This window comes from Gopherus flavomarginatus, chromosome 12 (genome assembly GCF_025201925.1).
Source record: "Gopherus flavomarginatus isolate rGopFla2 chromosome 12, rGopFla2.mat.asm, whole genome shotgun sequence".
Classification (NCBI taxonomy): domain Eukaryota; kingdom Metazoa; phylum Chordata; order Testudines; family Testudinidae; genus Gopherus; species Gopherus flavomarginatus.
This window is the reverse complement of record NC_066628.1, coordinates 33,592,301-33,617,700: the sequence shown is the minus strand read 5'-3', so window position 1 is coordinate 33,617,700 and position 25,400 is coordinate 33,592,301. Positions and strand designations below refer to the sequence as shown.

The following is a 25,400-nucleotide window of genomic DNA, read 5'->3' as shown; positions in this document are numbered from 1 at the left end:
TTTCTATTTCTCTCTCAAGGAAGACACAAGCAAATAGTGCAGTTGTGTTCATTTATTGTTTATTGAAATCAATATATGCACAGTAGGCACAGCCTTCGGGATCAGGACAAGTCAGTCAACAATTTAGATAAGAGAGCTTATATCAAACTCTTTCTTTTTAATAGTCATGGTGAAAAAAGGCAACACAAAAAGCTCCATTAATATAGGAATGTCAACACACAAAATCTCAAGGAGATCTGTGGAACTTCAGGTTAGTTTCTGCTTTTGAGGTGCTAGACAAGCACATCCTGTACGGAGCGGGGAAGTGTGTACAAACAAAGCAGTGCCCTTTAGCAATGTGTGAATGTGAGTTTTGAAGCTTCTTTGCTGCTGTTGCCCCTACTCTGTCCTAGCCGAGCTGTGAGAATGAGGCGTTACCTTTACCACCTCTGCAGCAGAGAGGCGCTGTCCCTTGCAGTTCCAGATAAGTGCCTGGGACTACGTGACAGCGCTCAGGTCTACAATGAACACTTCTAACTGAGTGGGAGGGAGGGAGTGGAGGCTGCCAGAGGAGCCGCTCAGGGCACAAGCAGGACAGAAAGACTTTATATTAAGTAATAGGTGAAAAAGAAGAGCACTTCGCTTCTTTTTCTGGAGCTTGTGCTTGCCTCCCTACCCTTGTTGTGTAGTTTTTCCCCCCTAATATATACATGGATCTCTTTAATAGCTGCAACATGCTCCAGACTTTACCTCATGCTATTTAATTTCTACCAGCCAGGACATAATTTACTGTAGGTTAAATGAAGCAAGCAGCAAGGTACAGTATCTGATTCTTTTCCCTTCCTTTTTCAGTCTTCTCTTTCATTCCTTTAGCTGCACGGTGGTTATTTTGTTACAGCTTGTGATAGCACGTCTCTGTGTTTGTATAGACATAAAAAATGTTAGATTTCTTCCCCCCCCTCCCCTTTGTTCTGCATCTAGGTGCCAAGCAATGTACTGCGGTTGTGACAGTGGGAAATTGTTAGCCTTGTGCTGACTTTGCGAAAAAGAAATTGATGATGGTAGTGAGAATCATGAATCGTTTAATTGCAAATGATCAGAATTCAAGACTTAAGGTGCCCCACACGGAGCGATTTGTGTAATCACTGGGATAAGAGAAGAGAGTTTTGTGTGTGTGATTAAAAGGGGGGCTATTAAACACTTAAGCAGAGAATGAGACGCCACCACATTCACGAGACTCAAATCTTAAGCAGTTTTTCTTCCATTGTGGCAGTGTGAACCTGTTGTTCCCCTCCTTTTGATGTTAGAGCAAGACAGTCTATACCGGCTCTGTCTATGTAATACTCCCACCATTATTAAAAAGAGAGCTGTGCTTTCCCTCGAGAAGCAGAGTCCCAAGTCTCCTCGTGTCTTAGAGCAAGATACAGTCTCTTCTGCTTGTGCAGGGGTGACCCCTTTTACCACCCTTGTTTTGCATGTTCATGTCGCATCAATTGCATGTAGTGTCAAAGCTTGCTGCCACTGTGCAAAATACAGGGATGACCAAAGTTACCGACCCCCAGAGCAACATGTATTCGCTGCCAGAATCTACAGAATGAACATGAATCAGAATCATAGGTTACCGATTTGTATTCTGAGCATGTCAAGGGGATGGGGGAGGGGAATGTTTCTGTACGGTACATTAAAGCCATTAATCATGATGGTTGCAGGCCCTGCATCCAGCCCACTGATCTTCCTAAAAGCTTTTCTTCTGCGGTATTTGTTGCTCATTACAATGTAAGCAAATTCTCTAATGTGTGGTGCGATGATTATATATATTTTTTAAACCGTCCCATTATAGAGTCTGAAGAAGCTAAAGGTCCTTCCCACCCACAGGAAAACCGAATTGGCTGCTGTGCAGTCAGACCCTCCCACTCCAGGGCATCTCGATGGCTTTTGAAAGTGCCAATCAGGAGCAGTGCCATAAGAGGGCAGTAGGGCAATACTAATAACAACAAAAGGCAACAGGAATTGGAAGGGAGAGCTGGGCTAATTTCTTGCTCTTTGTGCCTTTATCATTGCAGAGAGCTGACAAGCAGAGTCATTGAACTCCTCCGTTCTTCTTCTGCCTGTAGAATAAAGAGAATCCACACTCTTCTGTAGTAAGAAAATCACCTTTAAACATAGAATAGACATACATACCAAAAAGTAATACAAAGACCTTCACAGATGAAGTGTGAAAACTGCACCAAAAAGGTGAGTGCTATTTTCTTACGACTTTATGCATGGGAAACAGTAAGTAGTTTGACTCCACCCTCTGGTCACTCGCTTGCTTGATCTGTTACATAATGTGAGGAGCCTTTGTGTTTCAAGGGGTTTCCATTTTTGAATAAGTAAAGCAAGTCTGGGCCGCTGGAAGGGCTTAACTTTATACTGCAGGGCAGCTGGAGGGGCTTAACTTTATACCGCAGGGCGGAGCTAAGTTGCAGCCAGTGCACGGTTAAGTGACTTGAACTTTTTTATACATTGTCTCTGAGACGGTGGTGCTGTAGTAGAATTTGGTTATAGATTACAAGGTCACAGAAAGCCACTACACAGTGCATACTTCCAAATGGACTTGCCTCTTGTAGTTGACCTTACGGATTCAATTACTATGATAATTTATAACCTATTGTTTTTTTCCAGGAAAGGTTTAATTATATTTATTTCTCTGGGCAAGTTGTGATGGGAATGACATTTAATGTAACCTACTGAAGCTGATTTTTTTGGGTGTGACATGATTTTTTATGCAATTTTAATTATATTCTGATTACATTACAAATGGCTTTATGTGACTATTTTAGGGCACACTGTAGTGCAGGGGTGGCCAACCTGAGCGTAAGAAGGAGCCAAAATTTACTAATATACATTGCCAAAGAGCCACAGTAATATGTCAGTAGTCCCCCATCAGCCCCCCTGCCTCCAACACCTCCTCCTGCCCACCCTGAGGAGGATCACACCTGCCCTCCCCGCACCTCCTGATCAGCTGTTTCCTGGGATGGAGGAGGCTGGTGGGGGGGAGCAAGGGCACGGCAGGCTGAGGGGAGGGTGCAGGAAGGGTGGAGTGGGGGCAGGGCCTGTGGCAGAGCCAGGGGTTGAGCAGTGAGCACCCCTGGCACATTGGAAAGTTGGCACCTGTAGCACCAGCCCCGGAGTTGGTGCTATACAAGGAGCCGCATATTAACTTCTGAAGAGCCGCATGTGGCTCCGGAGCCACAGGTTGGCCACCCCTGCTATACTGGTTGCCGTATATACTGCAGTACATTACTCCCTGTTCTCTTTCCTTATCCCTGGCCCCATTGTTAAAAATACACTCAAAGATGTAAAAGCCAAGCTGGTGAACTTCCCATCAATGTTTTCATTGTAATAACATGTTGGAAAAATGTAACACACAATCTGAAGTCACAGACCTGTAAAAAAAATGTTTTTGGAGCCATGTTTTTTGGTTTATAACACACATTTCTATTATCTCATTCAGGAATGTAGTAAAAAACAGAAAAATGATGACAAGCAAAATACATTGGTTGACCCACTGAGCACAAATGACGAAAACGAGGAGGTAATGTTCCTTTTTTTAAATGATTTTATTAATCTAAGGAATATTGTTGCTTTGACTTTTATCCTTCTCTGTTCTGTGCCCTGGAAAAGAATAAATAAATGTTGGGATAAGCTATACATAAATAAATGTAGGACTTGGGTTTATAAGTACAGTGCATACATGTAAGAACTATTCACAGAAAATACTCCAGAAGGGAGCTGGAATAGGGAGAGCCCTGAAAATCCATGGATATCCAGTTTATAGCCATTTTTGCAGATCGCAGATCAAACCCGATCCAAATTTTATATCTAAAGTTTTGCAAATCTGCAGATATCCACGGATACAGATATCTGCAGATGATTTTTGTGGATCAGATGCGGATACAGATTTTGTATCCACATAGAGCTCTAGAGATAGGGATACAAACATAGTTTGTTTTTTCCAAAAGTGCTGAGCACCTAGAACTCCAATTAAAGTCAATGGGATACATGAGTATTCAACAGCTATGAAAAGCAAGTTAATTATATTGATGATATCTTAAGAAGGATGAAATTGAAAATATAGCACTCAGTGCAGAGCACCCACAAGATAATTTATTTCAGTGGCTTTGTAGAAAGAGTCAAAAAGGCTGAAAATGCTTCCTCAAACCTTAAAAAAGAAAAAAAGAGGGGGGTGAGGGGGCTTGTGCCTGTTTTTATTGTATCTCAATCAAGTTTTTTTTGCATTTTTACTCCTTCAAATAAACGTGGTTCATAATTACAGAATGACATGCAGCTAATACTTACTGTGTCATTTTAAGTGTTGGTATCTCCCTTTCCCTCCGAAAAAAGCATCTTGCATTTTAAGGGCCTGATCATTCAAGGGGCTGAACGCCTTTATCTCTGAGTGAAATCTGTAGAAGTTTAGGCTGCATCTGACCTGATCAGGTCCAACCCATGAAATCGTTACTCCCATGAGTGGTCCAAATGAAGAGAATGGAATACTTGAGTAAAAGTTACTCGCAAGTCAGAGTTTGTAGGATCAACTCAAGGCAAATGCAATAGACAGGACAACAGTTTCCATGCAAAAATTGATCCTACAAATTTCTTAATTGTGTGAGTTACTTTTGAAAGAGAAGGAGGAGGGTGCTTGGCACTTCAAACCACACAAAAGTATGTTCTAACTATAGGTGAAAGAGGTAATGATGATATAGGTCTCATACTGGGTTTGCTAAATTACACTGAATAACACTTTTCGTTTGAGAGTTTGCAAGGGGTCTGGAAGTCTCTCTCTCCTTTGCAGAAATTCCTCCTCTCTCAAACTAACAAACAAACAAACAATGTTCCATCCATAAATCATAGAATCATAGAACTGGAAGGGACCTTGAGAGATCATCTAGTCCAGTCTCCTGCACTCAGGGCAGGACCAAGTATTATCTAGACCATGCCTGACAAGTGTTTGTCCAACCTGCTCTTAAAAATTCCCAACAATGGAGCTCCCACAACCTCCCTAGGCAATTTATTCCAGTGCTTACCCACTCTGACAGAAAGCTTTCCCTACTGTCCCACCTAAACCGCCCTTGCTGCAGTTTAAGCCCATTGCTTCTTGTCCTATCCTCAGAGGTTAAGAAGAATAATTTTTCTCCCTCCTCCTTGTACTAACCTTTTATGTACTTGAAAACTGTTATCATGTCCCCTCTCAATCTTCTCTTCTCCAAACTAAACAAACGCAATTTTTTCACTCTTCCCTCATAGGTCATATTTTCTAGACCTTTAATCATTTTTTGTTGCTCTTCTCTGGACTTTCTCCAATTTGTCCACATCTTTCCTGAAATGTGGTGTCCAGAACTGGACACAATTCTCCAGTTGAGGCCTAATCAGTGTGGAGTAGAGCCGAAGAATTACTTCTCGTGTCTTGCTTACAATACTCCTGCTAATACATCCCAGAATTATGTTTGCTTTTTTTTTGCAACAGTGTTACACTGTTGACTCATATTTAGCTTGTGGTCCACTATGACCCCCAGATCCCTTACAGAGCTGTCATTCATATAATGTAACACAGAGACAATGCAACTTTAGGGCCAAATCCTGCTTGCCATAGACATGAGACTTCATCTTGTTTAGGCCACTGAGACAGTTTGCCTGACTCAGGTGATCACGACATGACCTTTCCTTTGTTTTGTGCCCTTAATAAAAACTGTCACCAACATTTTCAGGCTTGGATGTCAGATGTTAATTATGTAAGTCCATATTAGGCATTGAAGAAGCCTGAGAAGGTAAGTACTCGCAACTGTCTGTGAAGTTGATGGATGCTATGCTCGATGCTTCTGCAAATGAAGACACTTCAAGTGCCTAAATATGGATATTGGTTAGATGCTTAACTTTAAAATTCTGAGTTTGAATTTTTTTGCGACTACTGTCTTCTTAACGATACTACACAATATCTCAAAATGCTTTGACATATAATAATACAGTTTAATAATGACAGGGCAGAGAAATCAAGAGGTACTGAACAGACCATTTTCTAATTTTAAATGTTATACGCACACATGAGGAGGACAATCTTGTGTTTTTAACAAAATAACAGAACTACAGTTGGAGTTTAAATAAGTCAGTGCAAAGGCCCTGAAAGTTAGCTTATCCAATCTCCTTTCATTTCCAGAAAAATGAATTTCATAAATTGGCTGGTGCTAAAATATTCCTTAGTGACTGCCTAGCTTGTGACAACTGTGTGACATCAGAAGAAGGTGTCAGGATTTTCCAGCAGAATCAGAAGGAATTCTTTCGCATTCTCAACCTTAACAAGGTAAAGTGACGACAAAGCATGCAGGAATTTGTGTGAGAGGAAGGATGTGAGATAGTGACTAAGCAGTTTCAATGATAACTAAAAACCCTTGAATAGTATAGCAGCTGAAGTACTTCATCAGTGAAAGTAAGATCATGGCTGTAATCTAAATTTTATGAGATGTATTCTGTAAGGCATAAGTAAGACGCTGTAGGGCAAAGCATGATGATTATCTCATAACTTCAGTAATAAACTGTAGGGTGTGCAGTTATACTGTTGTTAAATACACACTTCTCGAGTGTTGGAGGCATTCTGGTTTTTATGATCGTGGTGAAAGTATAAGATAACAGTATGCGCAAGGAATGAAATTATCAATTATCAAAAACCTGACTGCAAAAATTAGAATTGTCCCATTAGCTTCTAGTACGTGCTTTGAAGTATGAAAGATACCAGACACATTTGAAAGGTGTGTATTCAGAAGAGTATCTTTTTGCTGTATCTTGGGTTCTTTTTCCATTTGCAGAATAAATAAAATCATAGCTTCTGTCAGACACAAAGACAGTGACATGTTATTGCTGAGGGTGGTTCTTTGGTAGCCTTCCTAATACACACAATACTTGAGTCTGCTGATCTTGACATTGACTTAATGATCTACCACTCCAGACTATTGTACTCTCACCCAGGAGGCAGCAGCTACTTTTAAAATTTTATTTTTAATTGAAATTGATATTGTTCTCTCCACCTATTTTGATATACATCTCTACCCCGATATAACGCTGTCCTCGGGAGCCAAAAAATCTTGCCACGTTATAGGTGAAACCGTGTTATATCGAACTTGCTTTGATCCGCTGGAGCGCACCACCGTCCCTCCACCCCACCCCGGAGTGCTGCTTTACCGCGTATTATCCGAATTCATGTTGTATCGAGTCACGTTATATTGGGGTAGAGGTGTATCTAAGTATTATCAGTGTAAGGATTCCTCCCAGAATATTCTAGCCAGTTTTTAGGACTGGTTTGATTCTATAGCATGATGTGGTTGTGTAAGTGTGAGACAGACAAAGATTTAAATGTAGCAGAATCATTGCTTTCTTCCAGTTCTAATTTCTATTAAGTCATCTGGTGCAGGATTTCTTTATTCCTGTTTTATCTCTTGTGTCTTTTTAAGTCTTCCACTACCATTGGTGAGGAACATGACAGGTAACATGTCCTAACTAAAACACACAGTGTGCATTTTCACATAGATGATGTCATCCTCACCAGAATGTTACCTTTCCACATCAATCTTTTTCTTCAACCAAACACACTTGATTGTGCATATATAGCATTGCTGGGTTGGTTTCCTTAGGGTCCAGTCCTGCTGAATGCCCTCAATTCCTGTTGAAATTAAGGCCACTGAGCATCTCTCAGGCTCACATCCTTAGTTTGAAGGATCACATTTAAAATTTCAAATCTCTGTGCTCCTGTAAACCTTAATCTAAACACCTATGTTTGTTTCTAAGCTCTTCTCATATTTTGGGAGCGTTATGCTTCCCTTAGTTATCAAAATCCTGTAAGTGTTGATTCTCTAACTCTCCTTGCCTGCTTAACAAGCCAAGGATAGGGTTGTCCTGGGAGGGATGGAATTCCTTGAGTCCTACAACAGCAACTTCTCCAGCTGATTGACTCTCAACATTGACAGAACCAGAAGGAAATTCCATTCCACTCTCTGTAAGAAGGGTGGTAGTTGCTTCATTGGGGCTTTCATGGTATGTTTGTTTAAAGCTTAGGAAATTAGAGGAGTGACTCTTGGGGATGGGGAGGGAATGAGATGGAGAGGGATCTTATGCTGCTGTAATAATCCACCTGCATGCTTTGTTTATTTTCCAGAAATGTGATACCTCAAAACACAAAGTGTTGGCAGTGTCTATATGCACTCAGTCATTGCCTTATTTTGCTGCTAAATTCAATCTCTGTGTAAACGATGCAGCCAAGAGACTCTGTGGTTTCCTCAAAAGTCTTGGTAAGTTCTGATTCATTATTACACTGGGAGAACACAGCAGGGTTATCTTGGGTTTCTTTCTTCCCTGGCAGAATTTTGCAGCACTGCCCAGTCATAAGAGACTGTTTTGAAAGGGTATATTCTAAGTTATTTGTTGTGACATAACAGTGCCCATCCCAGAAATGTTCTTGAGGTAGTGCAGTAGGGGTTGGGAAGAGAGTTTAAGGACATATTGAGGTATCTTCCATAGACTTCTTTAAGTCACTTTTGTTTCTAATGACTCTTTAGAAGCTTCACACTGAAATCTGTTTCTTTAACAAATTGTTTTTCCTCCTTCAGACATGCACATGTTTGTAGTTCTGTGACCAAGGTCAGGACTATTGACATTGAAACTGAAAGTATGTCTCACTACAACCAGAGATGCGACTGCAACATGTGTAGACATCCCTGAGCTAGCTTTAATCTAGCTAATTTGGGTACTGATAACATTGAAGTTGCAGCAATATTCACTTCGATGTAGGGCAGCTGTCTGAGTAAGTACCCAGGGTCCTGAGTGAGCTTGTATAGCCCGCACTGAAACCCATGCTGCAATAGCTTCACTGCTATGGGTATCCGAGCTAGCTAGAGGACAGTGGGTTTATTTCTTTCCTGTTAGAGGTGGCTGATAACCCTCATTTTAGAAGAGAACTATAGTTATACGTAGGCAGTCCCACTGGGGCAGGAAATTGCAAATGTGCAGGAGTAGGGTGACCACCTTTTCACAAGGCAAAATCAGGGGGCCAGGGTGCCCAAGAGCAGTCCCCGGCAAATGTCCCTGCCCCCTGGGGCACGCCACCAAGGGCAGGTGGATGGTCTGGGGCTCCCCACAATGGTCTGAGCTCCCTGGAACTATGGCCTGACTCCAGCTTCCAGCTGGCCAGGGAGTAGGGTCTTGGTGGGGAGAGGATGAGCAGGTGATGGGGCCTTGTGGCAAGGGGACCTAAGACCCATCTCAGGCCCCGCACTGAGAAACGGCTAGTGCTTCTCCTGAGTCTCGGGCAGGCATGGAGCAGCACCACAATTTCGAGACAAATGCTGTTTCAGAGTCATTCAATCCAGGACTAGGACTTGAATTTTGCATTTCAGAACTGCCGCGGCTCGCCAACCCCAGTTCGGGACAGGTGGTTATTCTATGCAGGAGTGATTGATTTGGAGAACGGCTGCATCCTAGTCTATCTTCATCACTATCAAAGAGAGCTCTTACAAAGTACTTTTTCAGAGTTCTTTTTGCCCCATGTGACTTAAACTGAAAAATATATGTAGCAGGAGCAAAAATGGGTGCTGTGGAAATACAGGGACCTAACTCTTTATTTGCTGTAACTGTCTGAAGTCAAAGTAATTTGGAAAGAAATGTTACAAATTGTTTGAGAAAGCAGCCAGTTCTGAACCATCTTGCAGCCCTCTAGCGGGTGGTGAGTGCCATTAAAGGGCCACTGTGAGGTAAGGAAAGGAAAGCTATTGACCTGGCTGTCAAGCACTGCAACATGTGAAATTTTGCCAAGTGGAAGCAGAAGGAACCACCAACTGTGAGTAACTGTTCTGAAAGAAATTGGGACGTTTTAGTTATGGAAAAGATTTAGAAATAACACCAGTGACTGTCAATCTAATTTCCAGTCCAGGGGGGAAATCCTGGCCATATTGAGGTCAACAGAAGTTTTGTCATTGAGCTCAGTGAAGCCAGAATGCCCCATATACCTTTTATTGAGGGGAATTTTACCGTCGTGCTATCAGACCAATCGTTTGAGAGTTTGAGCACTGATAATAGTCTTAGAAGTTCTGCTTCCTTGTTTCTGTTCACTACTGTTTCAACAATCGTCTGCAAGCAGTGATCAGTCTGTTGATTTGATATTAAAACTATACTTTTTTGATGTCTCCTAACACTTCCTATACGTGTACCATTTTGCTAAAACGTCCTCTTTCCTATAGTTTTTCCTACCTAAATAATAGGGAAAAGAAGAAGCTTTTCCTCCTCCAAGAACTATGTCATAGTTTTCCACAGAACAAATGTTATAAGTGTGTGTAACTGGTCTGTTTTCCCCCCATTAATAAGGGAAATAATTATCTGAAAGGAACACTATAAGTATTGGTGGGCCCTAAATTTATTTTAGATTGTTTACATTATTTGGGAATACATTATACTAGATACAGTGGTACAGATAATATTTTACAGCTTTATAGAAATACACTGACAGGTAAATAGATGGGAGGCCTTTGGTGATATACAGAATGTTGTGCAGGTATTTATAAGTATTTAGGCAAGTGCATCAGTGGAAGGTTGTCCCATTGCAGGGATATTCATAGTTTTTTGAGTCATTGCCAGCAGCCCAGTTCTGCAACAGAGTGTAAGTGTGCACTAAAGGGCAATTCTATAAGGAAACAGATTTCCTTTTGAAGCTTTGAAGGGAATCCTATTATTAACAAGTCAGCAGCTTTTTAAAAATCTGTGACACAGACTATGTCCTTTCAGTTTTATGGTTTTGTTGTTAAAGTATGCTGCAGGTGTTAAAAGTGTGCCCCAAACTGGAGAGCAAGCAGGATTTGCGCATTGTTTCTTTGATTTTTTTTAAAGGTTATTTAAAAGCCTGAAGATGGGGAAGAAGGTCTGTGAGATGCAAAACACTCCAGAAGTTAATTCATCACATATTCTTGTCCTTTTGTTTCATAGGGGTGCATTATGTATTTGACACCACTATAGCTGCTGATTTCAGTATCCTGGAGAGCCAGAAGGAATTTGTGCAGCGGTATCGACAGCGGAACCAGGAGGAACATGCCTTACCAATGTTTGCGTCTGCTTGTCCTGGTGAGAAGTTGAGTCCCTAACTCTGCAGCATTGTACAGTCCCCCATTTATCACTATAGAAATAAAAATAGTGCAGTTCTAGTGGGGTATCTTGTAGAGCATAAGATTTTTGGGCTCTATATTTCAAGGATTCTGAATCTTACAGCACACCACCTCCTTTCCTGTATGTAGTAATACTTGGTAGCTATAGCACTGTTCAGATGCTTTGCAGACATAGAGCTAGATTCAGCTCTGAGTTAAACAGGCTGCTGTGATGACAGAAAATGTGCCTGGAGAACAGCAGGTTTGGTACCACATGGCACATGCAGCTTCTCCTCTGCCAGGGAGCCGGCGTAGCCACAAAAGTGGGCAGTGTAGATGGGGAGAGTGTGGCCAAGTTGGATATGGAATGTGCTGTATCACTGCATCCCCTAGGCAATCTGACATAAGGGTTCTCATATGGAGTCCCAACTGCAACTTAAAGCTGTTGTTATCCAGCAGAACTGTGAGAAAGATGAGTAGTGCAAGTATTGCCTGCCCTCTCCTGAGTGTGAATTCTGCCAGGGCCTGTTGCACATTGCTGGTTGAGGGAAGCAAAACTGGTACCTCTTTGCACATGCCATTAACCAGTTCAGTTTCACATTGTCCCTGTGAAAGAGGCACATATTCTTTAATTTTATAGATAGGGAAACTGAGGTACAGAGGGCTTGAGTGTCTTGTTCAAGGCCTCAGAAGGAGTCTGAGCAAGGATTAGCATTTAAGGAGTTCCTGGCTCTGAGTCATGTGCTTAGATCACAGTACTCTCTCCACTACATCATTCTTCTCTTCCTGTGTGCTTTTGGCTCTGCCTTTCATTTCTTTGAATTAAATATTTCCTGTTGAAAGGCACCATTAAGAAAAATGAACTTTTACTAAGTGCTTTAATTAGAAACCATGACTTCCATTAACCCATGCAAAGTTTTTAACTTGTCACTGGAGTATGGTAGGAAATGATGAAATGAAACTATGTTCATGCTGACTGTGTGAGATGGAACAATAGTTTTAATGCTGAAGGGAAGCCATTAACTTGAAATACCACACTTCTCTCTGAGAAGTGTATGCCTTGTTACAGGGAACACCTACCATTACTGGAACCAAGATAAGTTAAAGGGAACAATTTTTTCCCCAGTTCGTTTATTTTGTATAGTCCGTTATGCTATTCCCTGTATACTCAGTTAAATAGTCATTTTAGCCCAGTTCCTCAAAGGAAGTTACTCATCTTAACTCAATAGCAGTAAGATGCCTAAATACCTTTGAAGATCTTGCTGAAAAATCCTTTATAAACATCAACAAAGGAGCAGAAAAAGCTTTCTTAGCAATTGTTGTACATTTCAGGACATGTTGTTTAAGAGGAGGTACTCTATCAGAAAATGGATATTTTTTTTAAATAGTTAATTTTAAACTAGTTCAAGTGGGCAGTGTTCCTTTTAGGAAATATTACTACAAAAGAGAGATGGATGGTTTACAAACATAGCATGCTTTCCTTGGAGGGTTGCCAGTCTCCATAATCTGCCATTATCATTTAATGTAAAATGTGTGGGTGTATAATTTTGAATAGATTATTTTCTGGAAAACGATGGTTGGTTTTTTAAATTATATTCTTATATTTTATTGTGTAAAGGTAAGTATCTTTGTCGGGTGGATAACTGCTGTATATTCTCTGCTGGATGTATTGAACATACACTTCTAGGAGTTGCATGTATATGTTAGGAGGAGAATATCCTTTAGGTTTGTCTGTTAGGAAAAAAGGGTTCTAGTTTGTTTTGTCTCCTGGGTTCAGAAGCAGATGTGCCATATGTTGTCTTTCCCTACAGCTTGTAAGGTTTAAACAAAAAAGCACTCAATTTATCTTGTTACTCATGATTTAATTAACATATAGAGGCCAGTCCAACTCCCCCTGAAATCAGTGGCAAGATTCCCAAATTGACTTCATTGGGAATTGGATTAGGTTCTCAGGGAGTATGGTGGGTTTGAGAATCATTTCCCAGAAGTGTGGTTTTGTGTTAGAATTGAGCCAGAGGAAATTTCTTTTCCCTCATCTACAAATCAGAGATAATAATACTTACTCACTTCAGAGGGCTATTATGAGTCAGTCAATTAATGGAGGGCACTGATGTGCTTATCTACACTATAAAGTTTGGCACCTGCTTTTAGCAATGGCACAACTGCACTGGTGCTAGCTATTGTGTAAGTGTTAGTGGAGATAGGGGTCAGATGTTTTCAGCACTACTGCTGCAAAATGAGAGCAAAATATTGTGGTAGACAACTCCTGTGAGTGCAGGTTTTATTGTCATTCACAACATATAGAGGGGATACCTCATGCTCAGTTCTGCTCTCTAGATGTATAGTAAATATGTTCAACTTTATTTCAAATGTCGGTGTTTTTTATTTTCATTCTGTGAACCTATGATATAAATTGGTCCCAGAAGTTCTGTTTGGTTAAAGGGTGCATTCCTTTATCTCAATATTGGTTTAAAAGTGTTTTGTATATAGATCACTCCAGATTGACGCACAACAATTTCACTTCTGTTTCTTTCAGAGTGTAGTTCTCCACATATTGAACCATTGCCCTTAAGTAAACAATGACATAGTGATCTGTGATTCAAACTAATGCTCTCCTCTGATTATAAGACTGAAGAGACCATGATAAAGGGTCATCTTTTGTGGATGTATTTTAATCTTTTTATCATATGAGGTTTCTCTGTTTTCCTGTTGAAACTATGAGGATTTCTCATTTTACTTCTGCTTTTATATCCCCTGCTCAAGACTTGGCATCACAACAAATCAGCCATTTGCCTGATAAAGACTAAACTATCCTTTAGCTCTTGTTGATTTTGTTCCTTAATTGGCCAGATTGGTCAACACTGAGTGACATGAAGCACTCCCGCTTGGAACTGATCTGCTGTTAAAACATTTCCATCCTCTGCTAACACCTAAAGCAAGCGACTGGAACAGGCAGTTGACTCTAACGGCTGGTCTACACTAGAAAATTAGATCGACCCAGCTACATTGCTCAGGGATGTGAAAAATCCACACACCAGAATGACATAGTTAGACTGAACTAAGTCTGCATGTAGAGAACACTAGGATGATTTTTTTGTCGACCTAGGGATTGCTGACGGGAGAATCCTTCCCATCAGCATAGTTATGGTCTATGCTGTAGTGTTTCAAGTGTAGACGGGTCCTAAGTCTCACAAATAGCAGGAAAGTACATTGCTACTAGATGACTGTTCAGGGCTGTTTAAATGTCTTTGACCCAGTGGGACAAATTCATTCTCACTGTTTTTCCACTGAAGTGTATGCAGTTATGCTGAGGATAAATCTGGCTCAGTATTTTTCTGTAGTTTATAGCAATATGTAGGTGTTCAAACCACACATTTTTAGATAGTGGTATTTGCTGTATGAAAAACAGAGAATAATATATGAACTGAGCCTGGGAGCATTTACACACTGATTTGTGGATTCATAGGCCAAAAAAAATCAGAACTGGTACTTTGAAGTTAATATAAACCAGAAGATGGCTTAGAATTAATGCAAACATAGGAGGAATCTGTATGATTAAGTAGAAGTGCTTCACTCCAGTAAGAATCAGTCAGTTCTTCAGGTTTCTGCAGACCTGTTGATGAGTAGGCAAAAAACAAACTGTGCATGTGTGAAGTGCAGATAAAAACCTTATATTGCTCATTCACCAAGGCTACTTCCATACCTAAACAGTGACTAATGCCACTGTGAAGCTGGAACTAATAGAAACTTGTTTGTTTCCTAGCTATAGATACATGGTAGAACAGCACATGAAATAAATCTGGCCTACTTAGCTGGCTGCAGCTGTTTGGATTTTAATGAAACTCTACTGGGTTGTTTGATTTATAATATTGAAAACATTTGGTTTCTGAAAACAAGCTTCCTAGGCACAGCACTGTGATGACTAATGAAAATCATGCCAGATGTTTAAGGGCAGGGCCTTCTGAGAACATTGATCTAGAGTGACATAGTGGAAAACTTCTAATTTAAGATAATAAATACTTCCTCTTTTTAGAGGCATAATCTGTTCTACAGTCATATACATAGTATTGGGTGTGTGGGTGTCATATAATTGTTAAAGTACTTCAGATTCCAGTGCTATCAGTCCAACTTTTATTCCAGGCACTAAAAAGAAAAGGAAAAATCAATAAATGTTCTATATTTTTAATCTCACCTCGATTGTGCCAAGGTGAGACCTATAGCACTGGTTGGACCCAGGCATAATGAAGGTAAACACAACACAAACTTCTTGTCCATAGTTCTGACAGGGCACCTCAGTCCTGACATGCAGATCCCTTAACTCATCCATTCCTTGCTTCTCTTGAGCACAGATGAATAAGTGTATGCTGTGGGGAGGGAAGTTGGGGGGTGTTCTGTGATACAGACAATGCCTGTCAGGGTCTCATGTGAAACTGGTCAGTCTCATTGTCTCTTTTTTTAACCAGAGTTGGGAACACCATGCAGAAGGATGGCTAGTGCTCTCCTGATGTGCACATGCCTTGTATAATTCTCCTCATATTGCAAAGGTGTCATGCCTGAAAACCATGGAAATATATCCTGCTCCCTTCTACTGACATACACATGGAGAAAATCATCTGAGTACCATCCTGATTACAATACTATCTGCTTTTATTTGTCCAAGTGCCTGTTTTCAGCTGACCCACATGTATAAGTACTATGTAATGTCTTCACTTATAGTGCTGCTTCTGTATGGTCCCCAAATCTCAAGATTACCACAGGCCTACAAATACAGTATAATGTTTCCTGGTAGCATGTGCTCTGTAGCCGTTCTCTCTCTTACAAGCACTAATCTGTTTGGGGATGGAGAACCTATCTGTTGTGAAGTGGGTGTTGCCTGTAGGCTAAGATATTGCTGCCCTAACATTTCTGTACTGTTTAGTTTTCAGAGTGGCAAAATATAAATCTACCAAAGTAATAGACACATTGTAGGTCCAGTGGTTAGACACTAGCCTGGGACTTGGGAGAACCAGGTTCAATTCCTTGCTCTGTTCCAGGCTTCCTGAGTGACCCAGTCAAGTCACTTGACTCTCTCTGTATCTCAATTTCTCAGCTGTACAATGGAGATAATAGCGTTGCCCCGCCCCACAGGGATGTTGTGAGGATAAATACATTAAGGACTGTGAGGTGGTCAGATGCTATAGCAATGGGGTCAGTAAAGAACATTAGATAGAATGTATCTATTAATATTTATAATAATACACAGAGACTTGGGATGCTTGTGGGGTTTTTTAAGAGGATACAGACAATTGATTTTCATGTATAACCATAGCTGAAATCTGATTTGATCAGGCTTGCTCCCAGTAGTGCAGTGAGTTTTTAGATGATGCTTCATTCCACTCTGCTGTTCTGGAGCAGGCACACTGTACAGTGTACTGGATACTGAAACTTAGAAAACAGAAGGTTAAAGAATTACTCTACACTCTTGAGTAGAATGGAGCAGTATTAGTAAATGGTGATCTAAATGATGGCTACCAAAAAAATGTTGGCTTACTTCTTTATTATCTGAATCCCCAGCTGAGGTGCTCCTGTTACATCTGGGCATTCAAGTGGATGTAATACATAATTCATTTCACAGTGGATTCTAGGTTATAGAATTCATTACCCAGTAGATTCGCCAAATCCATTTATAGACTCCTGTTAGTATCCTTCAGAACAGTAAAAGATTTATTGATGGGGGCCGCTGACATGGACAAACTGCATAGTCAGCGTAGACATTTGAAAGCAAGTGCAAATTGTGATTGTCTTATGAAATATTGAGATGAGGTTTGTTCTCTCCTCAGTGTGTAGGGAGACCCTAGACTTGTACAATAAGCGTACAGGGCAAAGGAAAAGAGTAAAAGGAGGAGGGGGAAGACTATATGATCCCAGTCTGGGTCCCCTCAGTGCGAAAATACTCATGGAGCTACGTGTAAAATAGCAGGTTACTCCTTGAAAGTCACTGAATGTCTTTCATCTCCTGTGCGCCCTTAATACAGCCAGATGCAGGAGTTAGCTCACTTGTACAAGGGTCAGGCAGAGAGCTGCTGGCTGAAGCTTCTCTTCTCTGCTTCTGCTGTATTTGGCTCAGTCAGGGAGCACCAGTGGATACTCCCACCCTACGCAAGCTATCTGAGTGAGGCCATGAGGAGGAAGAGCCACCAAAGGTGGAGATGAAGGAGGTAAATAGAGGAGAGCAGGAAAAGAGAGAGTGCCTAGAAGAGAATAAAATGAAACTGAGAGAATGGACTGAACAGAAAGATAAGGAAGGATGGTCGAGTGGTTAGGGTGCTAGTCTGGCACTCGGGACACTGAAGTTCAGCTTCCCGCTTTGCAGTAGATCTTTTGCATGATCTTAGAGGAGTCACGTAAGTCTCTCTTGGATAACAGAACTGCCCTATGGGGCGCTCAGATTGTCAGTAATAAGGAACCACATAAGTACCTAAAAGATAACTGGTGGCAGCTGTGCCAGGGGAGAGCAGAAGAGACCAGTCACCCATCCAACAATCCATAACAAAAGAAGAGGTTGGAGTCCACCAACACAGGAAGTCTCTGGAGAGAACGTAGCTTCCTTTGGCATTAATAAGAGTTATTGCAGAAATTTCCTGCACGCAGTGGGAGACAAGTCCATCTTCCCTCCCCACTTTTAACAAGAAGTTACCCATCAGCCCCACCATCCCATCATGCTGGATTTTTTTTTTTTTTTAGCCCTTTCCTCAGAGCCATTTCCATATGCTCTCAACTTTGCTAATTTCTTCATTCACTGTAATTCTAGGTTGGATCCGGTATGCTGAAAGGGTGCTTACCAACCCAGTGACTCCACACATTTGCACTGCGAAGTCTCCGCAACAGATCATGGGGTCCCTTGTGAAGGGTTACTTTGCCAGGCAACAGGTAACAAATTCTGCTTTTCATGACCGTTCTAGAGAATTTTTCTCTTGCATGTTGGTTTCTAATATTTAATTATAGATGTCTTGCATCTCCTCCCACCCCCTCATTCTTCCTAAACTGTCTGTCCTTACATCTCAGGCTAGATTGTGCTTTGCTGCTATGCAGGTGTTCAAAACGACCTCTCCATTTCACCCCACACTGGCTGAACATAGTTGCTGTCCTTGTGCTCTCAATACCTCATGGAGATATATATAGAAAAAATATCTAGAGTGAAATCCAGAGTGACCAAAGTAAAGCTGGCACGCCAAATGCTGCCCACGGAGTTCTACAATACAATCTTTAAAGCGGAGGATGTCATGCAGAAACTACATTTCCCAGCATGCAATACTGTGTCATCTCAGATCAACCTGAAGTATTTGCATGCTGAGAACTGAAATATCCATTGGTTCTGAGTTCGCAAGTTGATTCTGCCACTATAGGCATGGTCTTGAGCAAGTCATGGTCTCTGCCTCAGTTTCCCCATGTAGGGTGACCAGGTGTCCCAGTATAATAGGGGCCATCCCAATATTAGGGGCTTTGTTTTACATAGGCAACTATACCCCTCCCTCTTCTCCCCCCTCCCCCCCCCCCAAAAAGTGCCCCGATTTTTCAGACTTGTTATCTGGTCACCTTATCCCCATCTGTCATATGGGGATAATAATACTTAACTATCTATTACTCTTGGGGGGTTGTGTGCCAAAAAATGCAAAATTCTGTATATTTCATTTGTCAAAATAATGCAATATAATTACATCAGTTTCAATTGTTTTGATAATTTATTTAAACTACAATACAGAAAAAAGTCACAGTAACTATTCATCGTTTCCTAAACACATGAAAATTAAGTTACAAACACCTGGTAACTGATACCCTGCATTCCCGTAATCCTGGATTTTCATTTAAATTACATTACAGAACACCAAACAGCAAAAAAATAAGTAGAATGTCATTTTAAATTGCTCAGACTTTCGCACATGAAAGTCATACAGTTTTGCTAATCATTGTCCTGGACTTGGCTGGGTACTTTGGAAAGTGCTTGGTTCTGATTGTCCTGACATTTTATTGACTGCTTGGTAAATGTTTTATTTGCTCTCAAAGTCTCTCTCTCATTTTTTTTATAGGTAAAATAAATCCTGTAATCTAACCCCATTGTGCCACTTTGCCACAGGAAAAAGGTGCTAAAACACACAGATCTTCCTAGCTGAGGATTCCCTTAGGATATGTCTACACTTGCAGAGTTTTTGCGGTGATAGGGAACCAGTGAAAGTAAAGTACTGGTTTGTGTACTCACTTAATTCCTCAGGGGTCAGAGAGTGTTTACATTAGCAGCACTTCCATTGCTGATGAGAGCAGCGCTCTAAGGGAGCTGTCCTACAGTGCAGCTCTCTCCATTTTGAAGATGGGTCATGTGGGAAGGGGGCGGGGTGATCGTGGGGCATCCTGGGTCCCTGCACAGTCTCCTCCCCCAAACACTGATCAGCTCCAGTAGCTGTGTAAAGAGTAGCGTGTTTAAAAATTGGTAATTAACAAGTTTTAATAGCTGTAAAGTACATTGTGAGAGGCTATAAGCTTGCTAGTCAGCTATATCTCAAGGTCTTTTCATACACCTGGTATCTCCCATGTAGGATTTAGTAAAAATGCTAATGCTGTGAATGGGGCATTGATTTACCTAGTATTACATGTAAATTAGCCTTTTATTAATGATTACCATTAGTAAGACTGACCTAATTATGAACTGTGGACTTAAGTTATGCCTGAAAGAATTATAGGGCAGATCATGTTTTTTAATATGCAAACAAGATTTTGCATTGTCTCAGAAATTGAGATATTGTGTAATACATTTGCTGTAATCAGATCTTTATTTTTATGTGCTGTTAAGACAAATCTCCCTGCCCTCTGGTTCATTAATCATTTTTTCATACATTAGTTCCTCTCTTACCTCCTACTTAAATGTTTTTGTAGATTAACTATTGTGTCATGAAAAAGTTAATCTAAGTCTGCCCAAATTCAGTATTTGCCTACATTCTCCTTTCCTTTAGACATGGTATTGACTAATTCTGCCCAAAAGCTTTCTTAAGAGTGCTGGTTGGCTGAAGAATTTTCATGTATGTTTTTAGTTAAACATGAGATACTGTGGGCTTGGTTTTGATTTCAATCTAATGTAAATCAGGAGTAATTCCAGAGAAAGCAAATGAAGTTATGTCAGTATCAGTGTGAGCTGAGCATCAGGTCCAGTATGCCTTTTTTGTGTGTGTATAATATTTTGTAGTTTTGGAAAAATTGACATGCCCATAACCTACTTTAAGCATTACCTAGTGCGCAAACAAAAGCTTCAAACATGACACATGTGGAGAGTTATGTCTTAAGATATCTCATGTGGGAATAGAGGTCAATATACCAGCCTAATTATATTTGAAGCACTTTAAATCCACTCTGTGTGGTGGTCATCTTGAAACAAGTATGGCTGATACCTTTTCTTGTTAGCTGGGATGTTATTGTAATACACTTGAGGCATTGTAGTAGCATTCATTATCAAAGAAGCTTTGAATAATGTTACGTTTTAAATAATGATCCTTTTCTTTAAAAGGCATCTTTTTGCATATGATTGTTGAGACTCTTGAGGAAACATCAGGTTGAAGAGAGATTCTGAACATTAACTTGTATCTCATTTCTTGACTCCAGTTCTGAAGCTGATGTATATCTTGGCATAAAGACTGGGGTAACATGGTAATTCAGAGATGAGTAGAATATTGATACAAGCTGAAGTTGCTGTGCCTCTTCCAGATAGTTGTCTCTGGCTTTTATACTACTAACAGTGTATTTATTAGGCCTTCAAGTTTTCAGTCAGTGCTGAATATGCCATGATGCATAGTGTTAATCATAGAAACGTAGGGCTGGAAGGGACCTTGCAAGTCCAGGCCCCTGCACTTAGGCAGGACCAAGTAAACCTAGACCATCTCTGACTGGTGTTTGTCCAGCCTGTTCTTAAAAACCTCCAATGATGAGGATTCCACAAGCTCCCTTGGAAGGGAGAATTTAACTACCTTTAGAGTTAGAAAGATTTTCCTTACCTCTAACCTAAATCTCTCTTGCTGAAAATTAAGCCCATTACTATTTGTCTTATCTTCAGGGGACATATTTGAAGACTGGTTCCAGGTTCTTCCTCAGTCGTCTTTTCTCAAGACTAGACATACCCAGTTTTTTAATCTTTCCTCCTAGGTCAGGTTTTCTAAATCTTTCATCATTTTTGTTGTTCTCCTCTGCACGCTCTCCAGTTTGTCCACATCTTTCCTGAAGTGTGGCACCCAGATTTGGATATGGTACTCCAACTGAGACTTCATCAGTGCCGAGTAGAACAGAAAACTTACTTCCCATGCCTTACATATGACATTCCTGTTAATGCAGTCCAGAATACTAGCTTTTTTGCAACTGCATCATATTGTTGACACACATTCAATATTTGATCCACTATAACCCCAAGATTTTTTTCACCAGTACTACCACCTAACCGGTTATTCCCCATTTTGTATTTGTGCATTTGATTTTTCCCTTCCTAAGTTAAGTACTTTGCACTTATATTTATTTAATTTCATCTTGTTGTTGTCAGACAAATTGTCTGATTTGTCAAGGTCATTTTGAATTCTGATCTTATCCTCCAAAGTACTTGCAACTGCTCTCAGCGTGGGGTCCATAAATATATTTTGCCAGCATATTCACCACTATATTATTCAAGTAATTGGGACCCCACTAGATATGCCCTCCCAGTTTGACAGCAAACCATTGATTACTCTTTGAGTACATTCTTTCAACCACTTGTGCACCCACCTTATAGTAATTTCATCTAGCCCACATTTCCTAGTTTGCTTATGAGACTGTCACATGGATTGGGTCAAAAGTCTTACAGAAATCAAGATGTATCATGTCTATTGCTTTCCCCATTTCTGCTAGGCCAGTAACTCTGTCAAAGAATGAAATTAGGTTGGTTTGGCATGATTTGTTCTTCAGAAATCCATGTTGGTTATTCCTTACAACCTTATTATCCTTTAGGTGCTTACAAATTCATTGTTGAATAATTTGTTCCAGCATCTTTCTGGGTATCGAAGTTAGGCTGACTGGTCTATAATTCTCTGGGTCCTCTTTGTTCCCTTTTTTAAAGATAGATACTGTGTTTGACTTTTGTCCAGTCCTTTGGAGCCTTATCCATCTTCCATAAGTTTTCAAAGATAATTGATAATGGTTCTGAGATTGCCTTAACTAGTTCCTTAAGTACCCTAGGATGAATTTCATCAGGCTCTGTCTACTTGAATACATCTAACTTATTTATATATAATTTAACCCATTTTGGCTTCATTTCTTCCTCCTTGTTAATATTAATTGTGTTGAGTATCTGGCCACCATTAACCTTTTTAGTGAAGAGCAACTCCCACTTCTTTGAGTTATTTGTTGCCACATACTGCATGTTGTTTTGCTTTGATCTCATTGCTTTGAATTCAGAGACTATCTGTATGTTGTAGATGGCTACATATATAAGAAGGTATTTCACATTTGTAATGTGGTAAGCATGGAACTTTGAGTTTAGACTATCGTGTTCTCTGTTGGGATCGTTCCTTTTGTGTTAACCAATGTGTTCAGCTGTTGTTGCAGCATCCTTATGCAACAAAATGTGATGACTTGCCTAACTTTTAAGAACTGGCTGATCAAGCACAGCTGTTTTGCAATGAGTTGAAATAGAAGTATGTATCATGGCTCTGATTACTGGGGTGACAAAACTTCCAAATCAAGTATTCCAGATCCCACCCTTTTTTCCCTAACAACCCTCCTAGACATGGCTCAAGTGTTGCAAAAGCTTTGTGCTTGCAATGAAAAGTCTAGGATATTTCTTGTTGAGAGGGTAAGACAGCCTGCAGGTATCAGCAAGTACCAGGCTAAGGATAATAAGCTTGCCTCATTGTTAATAACCTCAAAGGTCTTTGAAATCTCAGTAGTTTCAGGGCAAGCATGTCTCTTGGCATGTATCCCAGTGAAAGACTCTGAGGCATATAAACATAGTGGGAGACAAATTCCAGTCTTGCGAAAAGATTGCTCTTTCAATTCCCACAAATCCAAATAATTTTCAAATAATTTTACACCCAGCAACACTGGTTCTTCCTTATGTCTTCCAGAACTACTTTTTGTTTAAACTGATATTCAGATGGTGGTGATGTATTTTATGTCTACAAGCAAAGTATTTTATATCAGCCTTCAAGTTTTGAAATAGGGTAATGTCTGATGAGACTTTAGTGGTTGCTAGAAGGAAGACTGATTGCAAATAGATTTAGTAGCAATGAAAGGTAGGTCCCTCTACTAGCATATAGATCAGCTAGTTCTCAGCTTCTTTGTGTTCAGGGAAACCTATTTTTTTGTCAGATTTCTGTAAAGGAGGCAAAAAGTGAGGACTCTTGTTTACATCATTTTCAAAATTACTATTGACTTCAGTAGAGTCAGGATTTCACCCATAGCCCTGTGTCTACAGGAAAAAAAAAGTTTGTTTTTTTTTTCCCTATGATCCAAATCCAGGTCTATGATTCAGTGACCTTTGGTTGGTTCTGTGTTCGCTGAGCCTAATTTAGTTTCCACATCATTTGAAGATGAGCATAACAAATCCATCAGATTCTAAGCTATTCTGACCACTGAAAACTATTTTCCCTCCACCTCAGTTTTGGAATAGTTTATACAGATGACATGATCACTGAAAATATTATTGATCACACTGATTTGTATTTCTGCAGTCCTGTAATGTATAAACTAAACCTTAAAATATTCCTGTAATTCTATTTGGAGTGGACAAAGTCCCTTAAGAAGCTGAATGTATATAATTTATTTTTGTGATGAACCTGTGTTTTAAGAGATTCATATCAAAGTAGTTACTGTCTACATTTCTAATTGTCAGATTTGTTCTGCCTATTCTATAAATAACACTTCAGAGCTGAAATGTCCAAACTTGATTCCAGTCTTAATCTGGCTTGATAAGTCTCTCAACATTTTTCAGTATAGTACATTTATGTTTGTACTTATATTTTTTAGATAATGGTGACAATCATATATATTGGTAGTGTTTTTGTACCACTTGAAGAATTTGTGCACATGAGAATGCTATTAATATTTTAATGCTTATTATTTAAGTATGTTTAATTATCCTCAGTTGGCACTCTAGGTCTGTTAGCAAATAGGTGAGCTGCAAACTTCTCTGAAGAAATTCTAATATGTGTAACACATGTGAAGAAAAGATTGTAAATTCTTTTCCACATAGAGGTTCATTAACAATGTAGCCTAAAGTCAAAGCAGAATCAACAAATAATATGAATATCAGTGAGCAGTTGCTTTATATAATGAAAGTCTGAACTGTTTTGGTATTGTGTATACGTGCACCTAAAGTTGGAAGTCAGATAGCAGTTTTTTAAATTTTGGGAAGGGGGAAGCATACTCCTTGGGATTCTGGTGTTGTGAAAGCATGGCAGGACTTGTTTAATAGTTTCCATTAAACAAAGACCATTAAATCACCATTAATCCAAGACTACTGCTAATATTTAATACTGTATGTCAGCAGAGGCTCTTGGCTTTCTGGAAAACTTCCAGATTGAATATATTCAGACACCTGAATAACACTTACTGCTTATGATGCCATAGAAGCTGTTCAGTTCTAAAATACTCCATGTAACGTTATCTTTGTGATTTGAAAAGGAGATTCCTAACTTCTTTCAAAATTATGACTTCAAAAATAATTCTGTGAAAGTAATTTGAATTTGCATGTAAATTAAAAACAAAGTACTGTTATTTGGTTCTAATCGGGGTCTAAATAAAGTAGAAGTAAACATTCATGTTCAAATAAAGATTGGGTCTGAGATCTGGGAGCTTTACCATCCAACTCTCCTGCAAGGGATTTCCTACCTCAGTGTGTGAATTTCATTGAATTACACTGAGCTCCTATTAAAAAGTCACTTTCTGTAGAACTGAGTTAGCATTTTAAGGCTCCAGAATTGTATGGAAAGTAGTTGGTTAATGGAAACTGGTACTGCAGCGGTCCGTATAAGGTCAGAATTTGATATATAAACCTTGAAGGAAGCACGTTAAGGTAGGTCATGAAATTTGCAGATAGTGTGGGGGTTTTTTATTTTTTTTTTGGCGGGGGCGGGGAGTGCCAACACTACAGTAACACTTAGAATAAAAGTAGGTTGATACCTTGTTTCAGTTTAGTGAAATGCTGAATAATGAATTGATTGCCCATCTTTAGAGGCAGGAGTTATGAGAAACAGCAGATTTCCACGTAGAAGTGTCTGCAAA

The 25,400-nt window shown here is 40.0% G+C and overlaps 1 protein-coding gene across 2 annotated transcripts; it reads left to right on the top strand.

Moving 5' to 3' along the window:
* The first annotated feature begins 341 nt into the window (after nt 1–341).
* LOC127032269 (nuclear prelamin A recognition factor-like) lies at nt 342–18,667 on the top strand. Of its 2 annotated transcripts, XM_050919455.1 has the most exons (7): nt 342–796; nt 2,043–2,214; nt 3,476–3,556; nt 6,176–6,319; nt 8,165–8,297; nt 10,981–11,115; nt 17,926–18,667. In XM_050919455.1, exons 2-7 carry the CDS (start codon nt 2,188–2,190, stop codon nt 18,111–18,113), a joined length of 708 nt encoding a protein of 235 aa, XP_050775412.1. In that variant the 5' UTR covers nt 342–796; nt 2,043–2,187; the 3' UTR covers nt 18,114–18,667. The 2 variants fall into 2 exon arrangements, with proteins under 2 accessions (XP_050775412.1, XP_050775411.1); XM_050919454.1 differs by lacking the exon at nt 342–796 and having other exon boundaries at nt 1,820–2,214.
* Nucleotides 18,668–25,400: the final 6,733 nt, after the last annotated feature.